This window comes from Dendrobates tinctorius, unplaced genomic scaffold (genome assembly GCF_039654945.1).
Source record: "Dendrobates tinctorius isolate UK_male_01 unplaced genomic scaffold, ASM3965494v1 ptg000224l, whole genome shotgun sequence".
In the NCBI taxonomy this organism is placed as follows: domain Eukaryota; kingdom Metazoa; phylum Chordata; class Amphibia; order Anura; family Dendrobatidae; genus Dendrobates; species Dendrobates tinctorius.
This window is the reverse complement of record NW_027361891.1, coordinates 2,287,501-2,308,619: the sequence shown is the minus strand read 5'-3', so window position 1 is coordinate 2,308,619 and position 21,119 is coordinate 2,287,501. Positions and strand designations below refer to the sequence as shown.

At 44.1% G+C, this 21,119-nt stretch overlaps 1 protein-coding gene across 1 annotated transcript in view; it reads left to right on the top strand.

Annotated features, from left to right (window-relative positions):
- Positions 1-21,119, top strand: part of MSRB3 (methionine sulfoxide reductase B3) — a 331,564-nt gene that overhangs the window by 207,982 nt on the left and 102,463 nt on the right. The window contains exon 4 of the mRNA XM_073555445.1: positions 14,693-14,770. Coding sequence (XP_073411546.1) covers positions 14,693-14,770 — 78 coding nt within the window. The remainder of the gene's footprint in view (positions 1-14,692; positions 14,771-21,119) is intronic.

Genomic DNA, 21,119 nt, shown 5'->3' with positions numbered 1-21,119 from the left:
CTGTTACCCTTGGGAAAATAAAAAAAATTGGGGACTAAGAGATCATGTTTGTGGAAAAAATATTTTTTTTATTTTCATGCCCGGGCGTTATAAACTTCTGTGAAGCACTGGGGGGTTCAAAGTGCTCACCACACATCTAGATAAGTTCCTTAGAGGGTCTAGTTTCCAAAATGGGGTCACTTGTGGGGGGTTTCCACTGTTTAGGTACATCAGGGGTTCTCCAAAGGCAACATGACACCCGCAGACCATTCCATCAAAGTCTGCATTCCAAAACGTCTCTACTTCCCTTCCGAGCCCCGACGTGTGCCCATACAGTAGTTTTCTCCCACATATGGGGTATCAGCGTACTCAGAACAAATTGGACAACTTCTGGGGTCCAATTTCTCCTGTTACCATTGGGAAAATAAAAAAATTGGGGACTAAAAGATCATGTTTGTGGAAAAAAATATGATTTTTTTTATTTTCACGCCCGGACATTATAAACTTCTGTGAAGCCCTTGGGGGTTCAAAGTGCTCACCACACATCTAGATAAGTTCCTTGGGGGGGTCTAGTTTCCAAAATGGTGTCATTTTTGGGGGGTTTTCCACTGTTTAGGCACATCAGAGACTTTCTAAACGTTGCATGGCGTCCAATCCCAATTCCAGCCAAAAAAGTCAAATGGCGCTGCTTCCCTTCCGAGCTCTGCCATGCGCCCAAATAGTGGTTTACCCCCACATATGGGGTATCAGCGTACTCAGGACAAATTGCACAATAACTGTTAGGGTCCTCTTATCCTTGGGAAAATAAAAATTGAGGGTGAAAATATCATTTTTGTGGAAAAAATATGATTATTTAATTGTACGGCTGTACGTTATAAACTTCTGTGAAGCCCCTGTGGGTTCAAAGTTCTCACCACATATCTAGATAAGTTCCTTGGGGGGTCTAGTTTCCAAAATGGGGATAATTGTGGGGGGTTTCCACTGTTTAGGTACATTAGGGGCTCGCCAAACGTGACATGGCGTCCGTTCTGAATTCCAGCCAATTTTGCATTGAAAAAGTCTAACGGCGCTCCTTCCTTGCTGAGCTCTGCCATGCGCCGAAACAGTGGTTCCCCCCCACATATCAGTTATCAGCGTACTCAGGAGAAATTGCACAATTACTTTTGCAGTCCAATTTCTCCTGTAACCCTTGGTAAAATAAAAAAAAATTGGACCTGATGTAATTTTTTTGTGAAAAAAAGTTAAATGTTCATTTTTTTTTTAAACATTCAAAAAATTCCTGTGAAGCACCTGAAAGGTTAATAAACTTCTTGAATATGGTTTTTAGCACCTTGAGGGGTGCAGTTTTTAGAATGGTGTCACTTTTGGGTATTTCTATCACATAGAGCCCATAAAGCCTTCAAATGTGATGTGGTCCCTAAAAATAAAATGGTGTTGCAAAAATGAGAAATCGCTGGTCAAATTTTTACCCTTACAACTTCCTAACAAAAAAAAATTTTAGTTCCAAAATTGTGCTGATGTAAAGTAAACATGTGGGAAATGTTATTTATTAAGTTTTTTGTGTGCCATATCTCTGTGATTTAAGGGCATAAAAATTCAAAGTTGGAAAATTGCGAAATTTTCAAAATTTTCGCCAAATTTCCGTTTTTTTCACAAATAAACGCAAGTTATTTGAATGAAATTTTACCACTAACATGAAGTACAATATGTCACAAGAAAACATTGTCAGAATCACCGGGATCCATGGAAGCGTTTCAGAGTTATTACCTCATAAAGGGACAGTGGTCAGAATTGTAAAAATTGGCCCGGTCATGAACGTGCAAACCACCCTTGGGGGTTAAGGGGTTAATGAGAAAAAAATGATCTTTTTTGAATTTACCAAATGGCTGCAATGAAACAAAGTGAAAAAGGAAAAGTGGTCTTCTGAATACTTTCCGTACCCACTATAAGTTGTGACATTGCAAGTTCTAGTTTATTATATGGGGTAATTGAAAATTCACTGCCCAGATAGCAAAATCCTTGTGCAAATTTAACCCCTTAGCGACTGCTGATACGCATTAAAACCACGGGCACTAAAAGTACTTATGCCCTGATCAGAAATAAGGCTGTAACGCCCCCCAGAGTCGAAAAATCTCTGGGGTCTCGGCTACCGAGAATAACACCGATCACAAAAAAAGTGTGCCCACTGTTTCAATAATTTCTCTCTCTTCTGACATGATATATATGTCAGAGGGGAGAGAAATGATGCACCCCAAGACCCTCCGATACCTCCGCCATCTCTGGGCCTTCCTGATCCGTCCCCTGTTTGGCGTCAAATTCCTGGAAAAAGAAATGGCGGGCGCATGCACAGTGTGCCCGACGAGATCTGCAGGTCAGTACCCGTCAATAACAAGAAATTGTTCCTATTGGTTCATTTTGATTACTGTGATAGACCCTATCACAGTGATCAAAATAAAAAAAATAGTAAATCAAATCCCCTTTTATCACCCCCTCAGTTAGATAAAAATTATAAAAAAAACTTCCTTCTCACCCCCACTGGGGGTGGTCTTTGTTGCCCTTTCTCATTCTCAGGTCCTCTACCAGAGGCCTGGGAGTTTGAGGGTTCTGCGCAGGATCTCAGTTGTTCCCAGTATTGTGCATTTCTGGACAGAGAACTCAGATGTTGCTCCTGGGATCTGTTGTAGCCATTCTTCTAACTTAGGGGTCACTGCTCCAAGTGCTCCTATCACCACTGGAATTACTGCTGTTGCCTTCACCTTTCACATCATCTCCAGTTCTCCTTTGAGGCCCTGGTATTTTTCCAGCTTCTCATATTCCTTCTTTCTGATGTTGCTGTCACTTGGCACTGCCACATCTATTATCATTGCTGTCTTCTGATCCTTGTCTACTGTGACAATGCCTGGTTGGTTAGCCAACACCTGCTTATCAGTCTTGATCTTGAAGTCCCACAGGATTTTAGCCCTTTCATTCTCCCCCACTTTTTCTGGGGTCTCCCACCTGGACTTAGGAGGACTTAGCCCATATGTTGTGCAGATGTTCCTGTATACAATTCCCTCTACTTGGTTGTGGCATTCAGTATACGCTGTTCCTGCTTGCATTTTTCATCCTGACACTATGTGTTGGATGGTTTCTGAGGTTTCTTTGCATAGTCTGCACCTTGGGTTTTGTGTGGTATATTCCTGCTTCTATGGATCTGGTACTTAGTGCTTGCTCTTGTGCTGCTATGATTAGTGCCTCTGTGCTGTCTCAGAGTCCAGCTTTCTCCAGCCATTGGTAGGTGTTGTGAGTTCATTTTCCCCTTCGTCACTGAGGTCTGGTGAACTCCCTATTCTGGTAAAGGAAGGTAATGAGCCTGATTATCAGGCACCTGAGCCTAATGAGGATGACTGATTGAGTGGAGTCACTGACTGGATATAAGGCTGCCGACGCCCTTCTGCCCTGCGGGTGAATTCTCTGTGGACTTCTAGGACACCAGTCTGATTCCTGCTCCTCTAAAGCTAAGTTTTCGGCTTAACCTGTTAGCATTTGTCTTTTGTTTTTGTTTTCCTTGCTTTTCTGGATTCTGCCATTCCCTGCTGGGATGAGCTGAATCTCCTTTTGCCGGTTGCTCTGTCTTCAGAATATTCCTGAGTACTGACATAGCTTTTTTGAAGCCTAGCGTCTTCAGGGCCTTTTTTACTGTCAGTCTGTTGGCTCTTATTTTCATAGGGTTTTTCACGGATTGCAGACAGCAGCCTTCCTGTCCTTTCCTATCTAGTTAGCTTGGGCTCCGTCTTTGCTCAGTCTATCTTTCTGTCTGTGTTTGTCACGTCACCGTCAGACTCGGGGCCTGCTGTTCCGCCCTCAGCCACTAGGAGGCGACGGACTGTCACGCCGCCCTCGGGCTCGGGGCCTGCTGTCCAGGCCTCGGCTACCAGGAGGCGCCGGATTGACATGTCATCGTCGAATTCAGGGCCTGCTGTTCCGCCCTCAGCCACTGTGAGGCGCCGTGGCTCGCGCCCGAGTAATGGCGGCAACAGTGAAAGGGCTTCTGCGCAGGCGTCTAGTGGACACAGACTCCGCTCCTCTGTCAGTCATGAAGGGGTTGGTGCATCGTCATCAGGTCTGGTCCTGGGGGCGGTCCTGATGACATCATCAGCCCGGGAGCCTGTGAGGGATGACCTGATCCCTCAAATACCTTTGGACTGGGCTTGCAAGCCGCCGGATATATTCTTGGTTCTCCTGCGTGTTACTGTGTGAATTGCTGTTGACTGACTCTGACTTTTGCCTGGACTTCTGACTCTGCTTCTGCCTAACGATTCTGTACCTCTGCGACTCTCCTGGTTTATGACTCTGACTTCGGCCTGGATTCTGACTCTGCTTCTGCCTAACGATTCTGTACCTCTGCGACTCTCCTGGTTTATGACTCTGACTTCGGCCTGGATTCTGACTCTGCTTCTGCATAACGATTTTGTACCTCTGCGACTCTCCTGGTTTATGACTCTGGCTTCGGCCTGGAATCTTACTCTGCTACTGTCTACTGTTTTTGTACCGTTGCTGCCTGACTGGTTTAGTCTCGGATATCATTGCCTCTGTGTCCTGTATTGGAACACCTTTCTGGCGACCGTCCTGCTCTGGTCATTGCTCCTATTCAGACAGTGCCTCCTGGGCTCTGCTATAAATCCAGATCCCTGTATAGGGGTAAAGGGTATCAGTGTTTCTCGGGGTGCTGTCTGGCTGCAGTCCAGACCGCAGGCAGACGTCACTTTATTTCCGGCCCAAAAAAAATAAAACTGCTCTTGTGTCTATACTTAACACATATAAAAGCAGTTTTCCTTACCTTTTTTTTTTCTTCCTCCTGACTGAGCTGATTCCTGGCCCAAACACCTGTTACATTGCACAGCCTGGAAGGTCACTCTCAGGCTCAAGCATGCTGCAGCCTGGAAGCTTCAAAGAAAATACTGGCTGTTGGAAATCCACATTCCTGGAGCATCGCCCCCTGGACAGCGCTGGGGGTCAGGTATTGCCCGCAAAAGCGGCCAAACTGTTGTTACCAGTTTCCCTTTCTTTTGCTAAGAAACGTCTGTGTGTGAAGGCTTATGTGGATTGTGGTGCTGCCGGCAACCTTATGGATTTTTTATTTGCTAAGAGTCTGGGTGTACCTCTGCTAAAGCTTAAAGTGCCTATTCAGACTATTACAATTAATGGTACATCTATAGATCAGGGAGGCGTGGAATTCATTACTGACGAAATTTCTATGTCAGTGGGGACATTGCATAACGAACAAATGTCATTTTTTGTTATACACAGTTTATCAGATCCAGTTGTGTTAGGCATGCCATGGTTGCACCAGCATAATCCAGTTATTGACTGGCGCATAGGTGATATCGTGCGCTGGAGTCCACGGTGTCAGAATCACTGTATGTCACTGTCAGTGAACCAAGTTAAAATTAAAAACCCCTCCATTCCATATGCATTCGGAGATTATGAAGATGTCTTCTCCATAGTGGAGTCTGAGAAACTACCTCCTCATAGAGAGTACGACTGTCCTATAGACTTGGTCCCTGGTGCCCGTCTCCCTAAGGGGAGAATATTCAACCTCTCGGGTCCGGAGCGTGTAGCCATGAATGACTACATAGCAGACAGCCTACGTAAAGGCTTTATTAGACCTTCCACCTCACCTGTAGGAGCTGGGTTTTTCTTTGTAGAAAAAAAAGATGGTGGACTCAGACCATGCATCGATTATCGTGAGCTGAACGCAATTACTGTAAAAAATCAGTACTCGCTCCCACTCATTCCTGATCTGTTTAATCAGCTACTGGGAGCCCGCTGGTTTACTAAACTTGACCTCCGGGGGGCATATAATCTGGTCCGCATAAGAAGCGGTGACGAATGGAAAACGGCCTTTAATACACCTCTTGGTCACTTTGAGTACCTTGTAATGCCGTTCGGACTCAGTAACGCACCTGCCGTATTTCAACACTTTGTCAATGACATTTTCAGGGACATTTGTGGGGTGTATGTCGTCGTGTATCTGGATGACATTTTTATTTATTCGGCTCACCCTGTGACACATGCTCAACACGTCCGTTCGGTATTGCAGAGACTGCGAAAAAACTCCTTGTATGCGAAATTAGAAAAATGTGTTTTTTTTGCTGAAGAGGTACAGTTCTTAGGATACATGGTCTCAGGCAAGGGGTTTCGCATGGACCCTGCCAAGATTCAACCCATTAAGGATTGGGTGCAACCCAAATCGCTGAAAGCGCTGCAGCGGTTTTTGGGATTTGCGAATTATTACCTCAAGTTTATCAGGGGTTTCTCTGAGATTGCCAAGCCACTCACGGACCTTACCCGAAAAGGGGCGGACGTGACTAATTGGAATCCTGAGGCAACCCGAGCTTTTTCTACACTAAAGGAGTGCTTCGTGGCCAACCCGGTGTTGATTCAACCAAACTTGGACCACCCCTTTATTGTTGAAGTAGATGCCTCCGAAGTCGGAGTGGGAGCAGTGCTCTCACAAGGCACTGCATCCCTCACTCAGCTTCGCCCATGTGCATTTTTCTCCCGCAAATTCTCTGCCACGGAGGGAAACTATGACGTCGGTAATCGGGAATTACTGGCGATCAAATGGGCCTTCGAGGAATGGCGCCACTTCCTCGAAGGTGCCAAACACAAGGTCACTGTTATTACAGACCACAAAAACCTAACCTACCTAGAGTCAGCTAAAAGACTAAATCCTAGGCAGGCTAGGTGGGCCTTGTTTTTCTCCAGGTTTGATTTTATAATCACCTTCCGCCCCGGGACTAAAAATGTGAGGGCAGATGCCCTCTCTCGCAGTTTCTGCCCCACACAGACCGAGGACTGTGAACCAGTCCCAATATTGGCTAATGGAATCGTCGTGTCGGCAGTGTCTTTGGACCTTCTGGAGGAGATCCGTAGGTCTTCAGAGCAAGTTCCTGACACTACACCCCCAAAAAAATTGTTCGTTCCGGCTTTCCTTCGTCTGCAGGTTCTAAAAGAATCGCACGACTCTGTCCTGGCAGGCCATCCAGGTCTCAATAATACCACCAGGTTGGTAACTAGGAACTTTTGGTGGCCGACGGTGGTCAAGGACTGTAAGGACTATGTTTCAGCGTGTGAAGTCTGTGCCCGCGCCAAGTCCCTCCATAGTCGCCCTGCCGGCTGGCTTCAGTCCTTGCCCACCCCTGAGAGTCCATGGACCCACATCTCCATGGATTTCATTACAGACCTGCCGCCATCAGATGGGAAAACTTGTATCTGGGTGGTGGTAGACAGGTTCAGCAAGCAGGGCCATTTTATTCCCCTGTCTGGGTTGCCTAACTCTGAGACTTTAAGTAAGTTGTTTATCCTGCACATTGTACGTCTGCACGGCGTTCCGGCAAATATTGTGTCCGACAGGGGTACCCAGTTTGTCTCGAAGTTCTGGAGGGCATTCTGTAGACGCATTGGTGTGGAGTTGTCCTTTTCTTCGGCATACCATCCCGAAACTAATGGTCAAACTGAGCGTACTAACCAAGCTCTGGAACAATACCTCCGCTGTTATGTGTCAGGACATCAGACCGATTGGGTGGAACATCTGCCATTGGCTGAGTTCGCCCTCAATAATCAATATCAAGACTCCATTAAAACTACCCCTTTCTTTTGTAACCTTGGACTACATCCGCGCTTTGGGTCGTTTTCGGCCAGGATGTCGGAGCTCCCTGGGGTGGAGCAAAATATACATCGGCTAAAAACGATTTGGTCTGAGGTTAATTCAAATTTGAAAGGGGCTCAGGTTAGACAGGCTTCGGCTGCAAATAGACGACGATCTAAGGGGCTGCACCTGGGAGTTGGCGACAAGGTTTGGCTCTCTACAAAAAATATCAAGCTTAAGGTACCGTCCGCCAAACTAGGTCCCAGGTTCATCGGCCCATACGAAATTATCGAGGTGGTTAACCCAGTAGCCTTCCGCTTAAAACTTCCACAGTCATTCAAATTGCCTAACGTATTCCACAGGTCTCTCCTCAAACCTTATCGTTCTCCCATTCACCCTGTTCAGTCCCCTCCTCCTCCTGTTTCGGTCGGGGGAGCTCTGGAGTATGAAGTCCAGGGTATCCTTGACTCCCGCCTTGTGAGGGGCTCAGTACAGTATCTGGTACACTGGAAGGGCTACGGCCCAGAAGAAAGGTCCTGGGTTCCTGCGGGGAACGTCCATGCCAAGGCATTAATTAGGAGATTTCATCTTCTTCACCCTGACAAACCGGGTTTTGAGGGTCCGGAGGCCCCTCCTGGAGAGGGGGGTACTGTCACGTCACCGTCAGACTCGGGGCCTGCTGTTCCGCCCTCAGCCACTAGGAGGCGACGGACTGTCACGCCGCCCTCGGGCTCGGGGCCTGCTGTCCAGGCCTCGGCTACCAGGAGGCGCCGGATTGACATGTCATCGTCGAATTCAGGGCCTGCTGTTCCGCCCTCAGCCACTGTGAGGCGCCGTGGCTCGCGCCCGAGTAATGGCGGCAACAGTGAAAGGGCTTCTGCGCAGGCGTCTAGTGGACACAGACTCCGCTCCTCTGTCAGTCATGAAGGGGTTGGTGCATCGTCATCAGGTCTGGTCCTGGGGGCGGTCCTGATGACATCATCAGCCCGGGAGCCTGTGAGGGATGACCTGATCCCTCAAATACCTTTGGACTGGGCTTGCAAGCCGCCGGATATATTCTTGGTTCCCCTGCGTGTTACTGTGTGAATTGCTGTTGACTGACTCTGACTTTTGCCTGGACTTCTGACTCTGCTTCTGCCTAACGATTCTGTACCTCTGCGACTCTCCTGGTTTATGACTCTGACTTCGGCCTGGATTCTGACTCTGCTTCTGCCTAACGATTCTGTACCTCTGCGACTCTCCTGGTTTATGACTCTGACTTCGGCCTGGATTCTGACTCTGCTTCTGCCTAACGATTCTGTACCTCTGCGACTCTCCTGGTTTATGACTCTGGCTTCGGCCTGGAATCTTACTCTGCTACTGTCTACTGTTTTTGTACCGTTGCTGCCTGACTGGTTTAGTCTCGGATATCATTGCCTCTGTGTCCTGTATTGGAACACCTTTCTGGCGACCGTCCTGCTCTGGTCATTGCTCCTATTCAGACAGTGCCTCCTGGGCTCTGCTATAAATCCAGATCCCTGTATAGGGGTAAAGGGTATCAGTGTTTCTCGGGGTGCTGTCTGACTGCAGTCCAGACCGCAGGCAGACGTCACAGTGTTAGTGTTTTCATCTTGCTTCACCGTCATTATATGTTGGGGCTGCCTATTGCTTTGGGGTCTGCTCTGGGGCAGTTTAGATTTCCCCTTTCTTTCTTTAGGCCTATTTAATTCTCCAGCTGTGATCGAGGGGTCTAGGGCATCATAGGAACCCCCCACGGCTACTGTTAGTTGTTGTGATAGGATCAGGGGTCTGCAATCCGATAGCTGCCAACCTCTCTGGTTTTCTGGACTTAGCTAGCATTTCTGTTTTTGCCTCCTACAGTGACTCAATCATAACAGGTAGGATTTCTCAATGTCAGCGACCTCCATTATCTGTCGATGGTACATCCCATGCAGCGGCTTGTCTTGCCATGGCGTGTCATGTTCCTGTTCTTCTGTCCAGTTCTGTTGTTGCTGCCTTAGGCTTTCCCTCAGCATCTCATCTTTTGGTGCCATTCTTCTGATGTATTCCTGGATACTCCTTGTTTCATCTGTGATGGAGGCTTGGATGCTTATGTTTGAGTGCTAGACTTAGGGTGGAGACCTCCATGCATTGTGAGGAGCTTTCTTGTCTTCTCATCTTCAGCTTCCATCTCTTCTTTTGGCCAGCACGCTATGCCAGCAGGGTATCTGATAACTGGCAGGGCATATGTATTGAAGGCACGGATTTTATTCTTCCCATTGAGCTGTCTCTTAAGAATCTGTCTTACCCTTTGATGGTATTTGGATGTTGCTGCTTTCCTTGCCTCCGGTTACCGTATCCCTGTGGGATGCCGAGATACTTGTAGCATGTCTGCACATCTGCTACGTGACCTGCTGGTAATTCCACTCCATTGGTCTTGACTACCTTGCCTCTCTTTATTATCAACTGGCCACACTTCTCCAGTCCAAAGGACATCCCAATGTCTTCACTGTAGATCCTTGTCAGGTGGATCAGTGAATCGATGTCGCGTTCATTTTTCACATACAGCTTGTTGTCATCCATGTAGAGGAGTTGGCTGATGATACTTCCACTCTTGAACTTGTATCAATAGTCAGACTCTGTAATTATCTGAGGGGGTTCAAGCCTATGCAGAACTGCTATAGGGGCAGTGCATCACCTTGGTATATGCCGCATTTGATGGTCACTTGTGCTGGTTGTCTTGAGTTGACTTCCAATGTTGTTCTCCATAGCCCAATTGAGTTTCTGAAGAAGGTTCTTAATTTCCTGTTGACAATGTAGAGAGCCAAGCATTCACAGATCCATGTGTGTGGCATTGAGTCATAGGCTTTCCTGTAGTCAATCCAGGCTGTGCTGAGATTGGTCTGTCTGGATCTTGAGTCTTGAGCGACTGCTCTATCTACTAAGAGCTGGTGCTTAGAGCCTCTGGTGTCAGTCCCAATGCCTTTCTGAGCTGGATTCATGTATTGGTTCATATGGTTCTGTAGCTTGGTAGCTATGATGCCTGACAGGAGTTTCATGTTGTTGTAAGGCAGATTATTGGGTGTTAGTTGGATGGAGCTGTTCCTTTATGAGGATCCTTCAAGATCATCACTGTTCTACCTTGTGTTAGCCAAGCTGAGTGGTGGCCTTCTTCTAGCAGTTGGTTCACCTGCTTTGCCATGCGTTCATGTACCGCTGTTAATTTCTTTAGCCAGTAGGTGTGGATCGTGTCTGGGCCAGTTGCTGTCCAGCTCTTCATGTTCTTGACCCGCCATTGGATGTCTGTTTCTGTAATGGTGACTGGTTCTTGCTCTAGTTGGTTGCTTGCTGTGTTTCATTCTCAGATTTTGCAGCCACATTGCAACAATGGTTATAATATATATATATATATATATATATATATATATATATATATATTTTTTTTTTTTTTAATTAAATATTTTTTTCCATTCTTTGCAGTTGGGATTAAGGTTGGGGTTAGGGTTGTTTTAGGGCTGGGGTTAGGGTTGTAGTTAGAAATGTTTGTTTTTTTCAAAAATAAAAAATAACGAAATGTCAGCTAGTGTTGAGTGCAAGTGCTGGCTCAAGGTCTGGTTGGTCCAAAATGCACATTTGGGTTCCGGTGTCACACATCATTACCAGCACACTACCTCCTTTGGTATGTACCCGTTCAATATGGACATTGCTTTTATAATTATTTGCTTTGTTATATGTGATACACTTAAATTGTACTGGCTAGGTAAAATAATATTGCTCCACTTGACCATCTGCTTATCACTACCTAACGTTTATTAATTTAAGCGGGTATATATACATAGATATACAGTGGGGAAAAAAAGTATTTAGTCAGTCAGCAATAGTGCAAGTTCCACCACTTAAAAAGATGAGAGGCGTCTGTAATTTACATCATAGGTAGACCTCAACTATGGGAGACAAACTGAGAAAAAAAAATCCAGAAAATCACATTGTCTGTTTTTTTTTTCATTTTATTTGCATATTATGGTGGAAAATAAGTATTTGGTCAGAAACAAAATTTCATCTCAATACTTTGTGATATATCCTTTGTTGGCAATGACAGAGGTCAAACGTTTTCTGTAAGTCTTCACAAGGTTGCCACACACGGTTGTTGGTATGTTGGCCCATTCCTCCATGCAGATCTCCTCTAGAGCAGTGATGTTTTTGGCTTTTCGCTTGGCAACACGGACTTTCAACTCCCTCCAAAGGTTTTCTATAGGGTTGAGATCTGGAGACTGGCTAGGCCACTCCAGGACCTTGAAATGCTTCTTACGAAGCCACTCCTTCGTTGCCCTGGCGGTGTGCTTTGGATCATTGTCATGTTGAAAGACCCAGCCACGTTTCATCTTCAATGCCCTTGCTGATGGAAGGAGGTTTGCACTCAAAATCTCACGATACATGGCCCCATTCATTCTTTCATGTACCCGGATCAGTCGTCCTGGCCCCTTTGCAGAGAAACAGCCCCAAAGCATGATGTTTCCACCACCATGCTTTACAGTAGGTATGGTGTTTGATGGATGCAACTCAGTATTCTTTTTCCTCCAAACACGACAAGTTGTGTTTCTACCAAACAGTTCCAGTTTGGTTTCATCAGACCATAGGACATTCTCCCAAAACTCCTCTGCATCATCCAAATGCTCTCTAGCAAACTTCAGACGGGCCCGGACATGTACAGGCTTAAGCAGTGGGACACGTCTGGCACTGCAGGATCTGAGTCCATGGTGGCGTAGTGTGTTACTTATGGTAGGCCTTGTTACATTGGTCCCAGCTCTCTGCAGTTCATTCACTAGGTCCCCCCGCGTGGTTCTGGGATTTTTGCTCACCGTTCTTGTGATCATTCTGACCCCACGGGGTGGGATTTTGCGTGGAGCACCAGATCGAGGGAGATTATCAGTGGTCTTGTATGTCTTCCATTTTCTAATTATTGTTCCCACAGTTGATTTCTTCACTCCAAGCTGGTTGGCTATTGCAGATTCAGTCTTCCCAGCCTGGTGCAGGGCTACAATTTTGTTTCTAGTGTCCTTTGACAGCTCTTTGGTCTTCACCATAGTGGAGTTTGGAGTCAGACTGTTTGAGGGTGTGCACAGGTGTCTTTTTATACTGATAACAAGTTTAAACAGGTGCCATTACTACAGGTGATGAGTGGAGGAAAGAGGAGACTCTTAAAGAAGAAGTTACAGGTCTGTGAGAGCCAGAAATCTTGATTGCTTGTTTCTGACCAAATACTTATTTTCCACCATAATATGCAAATAAAATGAAAAAAAAACAGACAATGTGATTTTCTGGATTTTTTTTTCTCAGTTTGTCTCCCATAGTTGAGGTCTACCTATGATGTAAATTACAGACGCCTCTCATCTTTTTAAGTGGTGGAACTTGCACTATTGCTGACTGACTAAATACTTTTTTTCCCCACTGTATATATATATATGTGTATATATATATATATATATATATATATATATATATATATATTGCATTTACTTAAAATACATCCTGTTGGGTTTACTCTTTTCATCCAATTTTTAGACTTCTATGCATGCATGCCCTGCTCATTAGACCTCTATCAATACCAAGCACTATAGACATTATTACAATTGATGCTTTTTCATGGTTGCTTATAGCACAATTGCACTTTTACTAGCCTAAAATTCTATTTCTGATTGGTATTATTATTCCCCCCCCCGATTCACATTCCTTGCCAATATTTATATTCTGTGTGCTGTTTATTATGTACATGTCCTATACATTTTTATTTGATGTATTCTCTCATACTTGTTGTCAACAAAAGGCTTTTTTCATTCATTCTTGTCCCTCGATTTTTAATTCACAAATTAATCGCTCCTCGGTCTTCCTTTCTTTGGTTTTCCTTGAGAAAGAAAGGTATGATGTAGGATTCTGCACAGACTCTTCTCATATAATATAACATTCATGTTTAAAACTAATCTGATTGAATAAGTTAGAATGCAGCCTGCCTTCTATTATAAATTAGAGATTTGATTTGGGAGGGACAGATCAGTAATTGTCCAAAAGCATAACTGTCCTCTGATTTCCAGTTTTTGCTAATAAGCTAGAAAAAAAGTATAGGTCTAATGCTGGAACAAGCTTGTTTGTGTCAGTGTCCTAAATATTGCTTGTATTGTATCCTCTTAAAAGTTTGCCAGAATGTACATAGAGCGATGTTATTGTAATTGCTTTCTAGTTGGTCAATGAACCTCCTAATGCAGCATGCAAGGTCTGTTTTACCTTGCTGCAGAATGTGTGGAAGTGAGACGAGTTTGGGCACATATTTCTGAAAGGCAGAACCAAACACACCGTGGCCATGTGCCAGAAAGGCTTGATTCTGAAGGTGGTCATTGTAAGCATAGACGTTTTGGCTGGGTGAGAAGGTAGCATAACTCAGTTCCTTTCCACTCCAATTTCTTTTTGAAGCACATGTGGAGAAAATATTTATTGGCTCATTTGTGGTTGGAATGTCAAAAATGTTCAATAACTGCCCTCACATGGCTTTAGTCCTTGGCCGCAAGCCCTGCGTCCTGAAAAAAGAAAAAGTTTTAGTGAATAAAGTCTGTCTCAGCTGATTCCAGCATGAAGTGTAGCTTGCCAAGGACTAACCATTTTGTTGTCTAATTTATACCATGCAGCTTGGCAGCAAGCCCTGGCTTACCTCTGATCCAAATGTATTAATGATGTAACTGCGTGTTTCCATTCATGACCTGAAAAGGCTCTTTACCACACATGGGGGTCTCATTTAATAGGCAGTGCTCTCTTCTTTAGACAGCAGACTATTTGCATCACTGGCAATACAGCCCTTGAAGAGTTGGCAGCAGATCATACCTTTGGCTCAGAAGATTTGCCATCCAGATCACTTACTAGCAAAATGATATAGTGCATGCCAGTAGTGAGAAATTAGGTCATTCTTAAAATCTCATGTAAATTAAGAATGTTATCTAGGTCCTGAAAAAGACTGTACTGGGGATGTTTATTTCCACTAGACATATTTCTCATTATTAATGTTATGTTGAACCCTTTCCAGGTCTCATGTGTGTAAACTCACTTGTATTGCAGTGCCTTTGCCGGGGAATACACGCACAACACAGCAACTGGGACATACAAATGTGTTGTCTGCGGAGCGACTCTTTTCAGGTAAGTGAGTGCTCCAAATTATGAATGTATCTATTCTAGAGATTTAAAGGGAAACTGTCACCAGGTTATTTCAGTATTATCTGAGAGCAGCATAAAGTAAAGCTAGAGACCCTGATTGCAGCTATGTATCACTTAATTGGCTGTTTGTTGCACTTTTGATAAAATCATTGTTTTCTTTGCTGCAGACTAAAACACAAAGAAAAAACACAGTATGACAAACGTGCATGAATACTCTGTTGTAAAAAATATAAAACAGTAGACAGCAAGTGCTAGTAAAAATATGATAACAAAAACAGGGTATTTAGTTGATACGTTTTTTGCAAAACATGTATACTAAGCCACTTCACCAACGTCACGGTATACCCATCTCGGAGCAGTCCTATCTAATGTACTTTAAAACCTGATCATGTGAACAGTACCTATATGATCAGGATTCAGAAAGACGCTTCCTGATATGGGCACGCTATGTGCATGTCACACAAGAGGGGCGGAAAACTCCCAAACCTTGCATAAGCAAGAAACTAATAGATTAAAAACACATGTGACATGCACAAAAGTGAACAGGTCGGTTGGACAGTGTTCACACCACCCAAAGACTGAAACACAAAGAAAAACACAGTATGACAAATGTGCATAAATACACTGCTGTAAAAAATATGAGTGTTCACACCACCCAAAGACAAATGTGTTGTCTGCGGAGCGACTCTTTTCAGGTGAGTGCTCCAAATTATCACTGCATCTATTCTAGAGATTTAAAGGGAAACTGTCACCAGGTTATTTCAGTATTATCTTTTTTTTTTGTAATTCTTTATTTTATTAATAAAGAGAGATTACAGCAATACAGAAGCAAAACATGTTCAAATTTTGAGGTACAAGTCTGTATGTAGAATTACAGAGCATTAATTATACAGTTTTACTCTTTTCAAACAATATAACACTTAACGAGGTAAATAACCTAACTAAAACTAACCCATTACATAGGCAGGTATCCTTGATGCTCTAGGGCATACTTTACAAAGAAAAACAAGCTCTTGAGGTTCTCCGATAAAAATATTAGTGAAGAGGCCCGATGAACCGCCCCCACCAGAATGTCGCCTCAGCCGATACAATGCTCTCTCAAGCACATCTGTTGTAATTATGACCTTAGATAGTTTGAAGAAATTGGCTCAGTGGCCCCCAGGGCTCAATCACTCCTCGCTACTTACTCGGCCGCTGTGGCACCCCCGCAGCCTCCCCCGCAGCCTCCCCGCAGTGTCATAGAATCATAGAATCGTAGAGTTGGAAGGGACCTCCTGGGCCATCTGGTCCAACCCCCTGCTCAAAGCAGGATTCGCTAAATCATCCCAGTCAGATGTCTGTCCAGCCTCTGTTTGAAGACTTCCATTGAAGGAGAACTCACCACTTCTCGTGGCAGCCTGTTCCACTCATTGATCACTCTAACTGTCAAAAAGTTTTTTCTAATATCTAATCTGTGTCTCCTCCCATTCAGTTTCATCCCATTGCTTCTAGTCTTTCCTTGTGCAAATGAGAATAAAGTTGATCCTTCTACAATGTGACAGCCCTTTAGATATTTGTAGACAGCTATTAAGTCTCCTCTCAGTCTTCTCTTTTGCAAACTAAACATTCCCAAATCCTGCAACCTTTCCTCATAAGACAGGGTTTGCAGACCTGTCACCATTCTGGTCGCTCTTTTCTGAACTTGCTCCAGTTTGTTGATGTCTTTTTTAAAATGTGGTGCCCAAAACTGGACACAATATTCCAGATGAGGTCTGACCAAAGAGGAGTAGAGGGAAATAATGACTTCACGTGATCTAGACTGTATGCTTCTGTTAATACATCCTAGAATTGCATTTGCCTTTTTTGCTGCTGCATCACACTGTTGACTCATATTCAGTCTGTGATCTATTAGTATACCCAAGTCTTTTTCACATGTGCTGTCACTTAGCCCTATTCCTCCCATTCTATATATGTTTTTTCCATTTTTATTGCCCAGATGTAGTACTTTGCATTTCTCCCTGTTAAAAACCATTCTGTTAGTTGCTGCCCACTTCTCCAGTTTATTTAAATCTTTTTGAATCCTCTCTCTCTCTTCTCTAGTATTAGCTATCCCTCCTAGCTTTGTGTCATCAGCAAATTTAATCAGTTTACCCTCAATTCCTTCATCTAAATCGTTGATAAAGATGTTGAACAATACAGAGCCCTGTGGTACCCCACTTGAGACATTCTTCCAACTGGATGTGCAGCCATTTACGACCACTCTTTGGGTCCGATCACTAAGCCAGTTATGAATCCACCTAACAGTTGCCTTGTCCATTCCATACTTAATCATTTTTTCAATAAGGATTGTATGAGAGACTTTGTCAAATGCTTTGCTGAAGTCAAGATATACTATATCTACAGCATTTCCTTGATCCACCCAATCAGTGATACCGTCATAGAAGGAAATTAAGTTAGTCTGACATGACTTATTAGTTACAAACCCATGCTGACTCTGTTTAATCACTTCATTCTTATCCAGGTATTGACATACATGTTGTTTAATAATTTGTTCAAAGATCTTTCCTGGTATAGAAGTCAGACTCACCGGCCTATAGTTACCTGGGTCCACCTTCTTCCCCTTTTTGAAGATAGGAACAACATTTGCTCTTCTCCAGTCTTCTGGCACTTCTCCTGTTCTCCAAGAATTTTCAAAGATTATAGAGAGGGGTGCAAAAATTTCTTCTGCTATCTCCTTCAGTACTCTGGGGTGTAATTCATCTGGACCTGGAGACTTGAATTCATTTAGGCTAGCTAAGTGTTTCTTCACTATCTTTCTGTTTATAGATATCCTGGATTCTTCTATTCCCTTAATAGGACAGTGAATAACAGTTGGTGTTACATTTCCTTTCTGAGAGAAAACAGATGCAAAATAGGAATTTAAAAGTTCAGCCTTCTCAACATCCTGTCTTACCATTTCATCATTTTCATCCTGTAAAAATCCTATAGCATCTTTGACTTTTCTTTTACTTTTGACATATCCCCAAAATCCTTTATTATTGCTTTTGACATCTCTTGCAAGCCTCAATTCATTTTCAGCTTTAGTTAATCTGATTTGTGCCCTGCAGGTTCTGCAGACAGCATTATATTCTTCTTTAGATATGCCTCCCTCTTTCCATTTTATAAACATTTTTTTCTTCCTTTTTAGCATGTGCTTAAGTTCTGTGTTCATCCATCCTGGTTTCCTTAACTGCTTCCTATTCTTCCCTCTTTTCGGAATTGTTAACAACTGTGCTTTGAGAATTTCATTTTTCAAGATTTCCCATCCTTCCTGGACATTTTTGTCTTTAAGGATATCCAGCCATTGGATCCCTCCAATTCTCTTTCTGAATCCCTTAAAATCTGCCTTTCTGAAATCTAACCTTGATGTCTGAGTCTTCACAGGTCTTCCGCCTCTAGTTATCCAAAATTCTAAAATAGCATGGTCGCTACCTCCTAGGGTCCCAGCCACTTTTACCTCCTCAACCATTTCCTCCCTGTTTATAAGGATTAGATCCAAGGTAGCAGTTCCCCTTGTTTTCTCCCTTACCTTTTGGAAGATAAAGTTGTCAGCAAGAGAGGATAAGAATTTCCTTGACCTGTTAGTTTTGCCTGAGAGAGATTCCCAACAAATGTCTGGATAGTTGAAATCTCCCATGACAACTATGTCATATTTTTTGGAGAACTTGGCCATTTGATGCATAAAGAGTTCATCCATAGCTTCAGCTTGCACAGGCGGCCTGTAGTAAATGCCTACAATGGTGTCCTTTCCATTGTTCTGTCCTTGTATTCTTACCCAAACAGTTTCCACAGAACTCCCAGTCTCTGAAGCTTCAATCTCTGTGCAGATATACGCGTTTCTAACATACAATGCGACACCCCCTCCTCGTTTATCAAGTCTGTTTCTTGCAAATAAGTTGTATCCTTCTAGTCTTGTATTCCAATCATGTGTATTGTCCCACCAAGTTTCAGTGATTCCAATGACATCATATTTCTTTTCCTGTGTTAGTAGTTCCAATTCTCCTTGTTTGTTGCCCATGCTTTGTGCATTAGTATAGAAACATTTTAGTTTGTGATTGGTTTCTCTTTCTCCAATATTTTTATTAATTAGATTCTTTCGTCTTTGTTCTTCCTTTCCACTTCTAATAGCAGAGTTCTCAATAGCATTTGTCAGGTGTATGGCTTTTTCTGGTCTTTTGCTTCCCTTCCCATGTTGTTCTAGTTTAAAGCTCTCCTTACAAGTGTAGCAAGGCGACTTCCAAATACATGTTTTCCAGTCTTCGTAAGGTGCACCCCATCTCTAGCAAGTAGTCCATCGTATAAGTAGTTCACTCCGTGATCCAGAAATCCAAATCGTTGCTGACGGCACCATCGACGTAGCCAGTTATTCACCTGCAGAATCTTATTCCACCTCCTTGTTCCATGGCCATCCACTGGGAGGATGGAAGAGAAGACCACCTGCGCTCCCAGTTCTTTCACTTTCTTGCCTAAGTCTTCAAAGTCTCTGCAGATGGTTTCCAGGTCGTTTCTTGCAGTGTCATTTGTCCCCACATGTAGTAGCAGGAATGGGTAGTCATCTGTAGGTCTGAAGAGTCCTGATATCCTGTCAGACACATCTTTAATTTTTGCACCTGGAAGACAACACATTTCTCTTGAAGTTATATCCGGTCTGCAGATAGCGGCCTCAGTTCCTCTCAACAGGGAATCCCCCATGACCACCACTCTCCGTTTCTTCTTCACAACATTTTTCTTTCTCCATCCAGGAGGACTCTGAAGGCGTACAAGGTTGCTGCTTGTTGGCAAAGTCTTATCCTGATGTATTTCTTCATTGTTTTCCTGCGTGAGAGCCTGGTACTGGTTTCTGAACAGTATGGGTGCTGACTGCCTCCTGATCCTCCTGCTTCTCTGGGTCACATGTCTCCATTCCTCTGTTTCTTCAGGTGCACTTCGAATTTCTTCTCTTTCTGTAACATGAAGAGATAATTCTGCTCTGTCCAAGAACTCTTCACCTTCCTTAATGATCTTCAACGTAGCTAACCTCTCTTCGAGATTTTGCAACTTTTCCTCCAACAGGGACACAAGCTTGCATTTGTGGCATGTGAAGTTTGGCTTTTCCACTGGTAAGTCTGTGAACATGTAGCAAGAAATGCAGCTCACCAAATGGCTCCTGGCCTCTTCCATCTTGAGATTTCTTAAAAACGATGAAAGATGAGCCCAAATGGCGCGCGGTTTTTCCGATTTCCCCTGGTTTTCCGATTTCCTCTTTTCAGCTGCAACGGCCAAAACCCAGTGATCGTTGAGCTCACGGAGACTCTTCACTTATCCCAGAAGGCACTGGGAATATGCAAATGATCTCCTCAAGACTCTTCCCCTGGTTTTCCGATTTCCTCTTTTCAGCTGCAACGGCCAAAACCCAGTGATCGTTGAGCTCACGGAGACTCTTCACTTATCCCAGAAGGCACTGGGAATATGCAAATAATCTCCTCAAGACTCTTCCCCTGGTTTTCCGATTCCCTCTTTTCAGCTGCAACGGCCAAAACCCAGTGATCGTTGAGCTCACGGAGACTCTTCACTTATCCCAGAAGGCACTGGGAATATGCAAATGATCTCCTCAAGACTCTTCCCCTGGTTTTCCGATTTCCTCTTTTCAGCTGCAACGGCCAAAACCCAGTGATCGTTGAGCTCACGGAGACTCTTCACTTATCCCAGAAGGCACTGGGAATATGCAAATAATCTCCTCAAGACTCTTCCCCTGGTTTTCCGATTCCCTCTTTTCAGCTGCAACGGCCAAAACCCAGTGATCGTTGAGCTCACGGAGACTCTTCACTTATCCCAGAAGGCACTGGGAATATGCAAATGATCTCCTCAAGACTCTTCCCCTGGTTTTCCGATTTCCTCTTTTCAGCTGCAACGGCCAAAACCCAGTGATCGTTGAGCTCACGGAGACTCTTCACTTATCCCAGAAGGCACTGGGAATATGCAAATGATCTCCTCAAGACTCTTCCCCTGGTTTTCCGATTCCCTCTTTTCAGCTGCAACGGCCAAAACCCAGTGATCGTTGAGCTCACGGAGACTCTTCACTTATCCCAGAAGGCACTGGGAATATGCAAATGATCTCCTCAAGACTCTTCCCCTGGTTTTCCGATTTCCTCTTTTCAGCTGCAACGGCCAAAACCCAGTGATCGTTGAGCTCACGGAGACTCTTCACTTATCCCAGAAGGCACTGGGAATATGCAAATGATCTCCTCAAGACTCTTCCCCTGGTTTTCCGATTTCCTCTTTTCAGCTGCAACGGCCAAAACCCAGTGATCGTTGAGCTCACGGAGACTCTTCA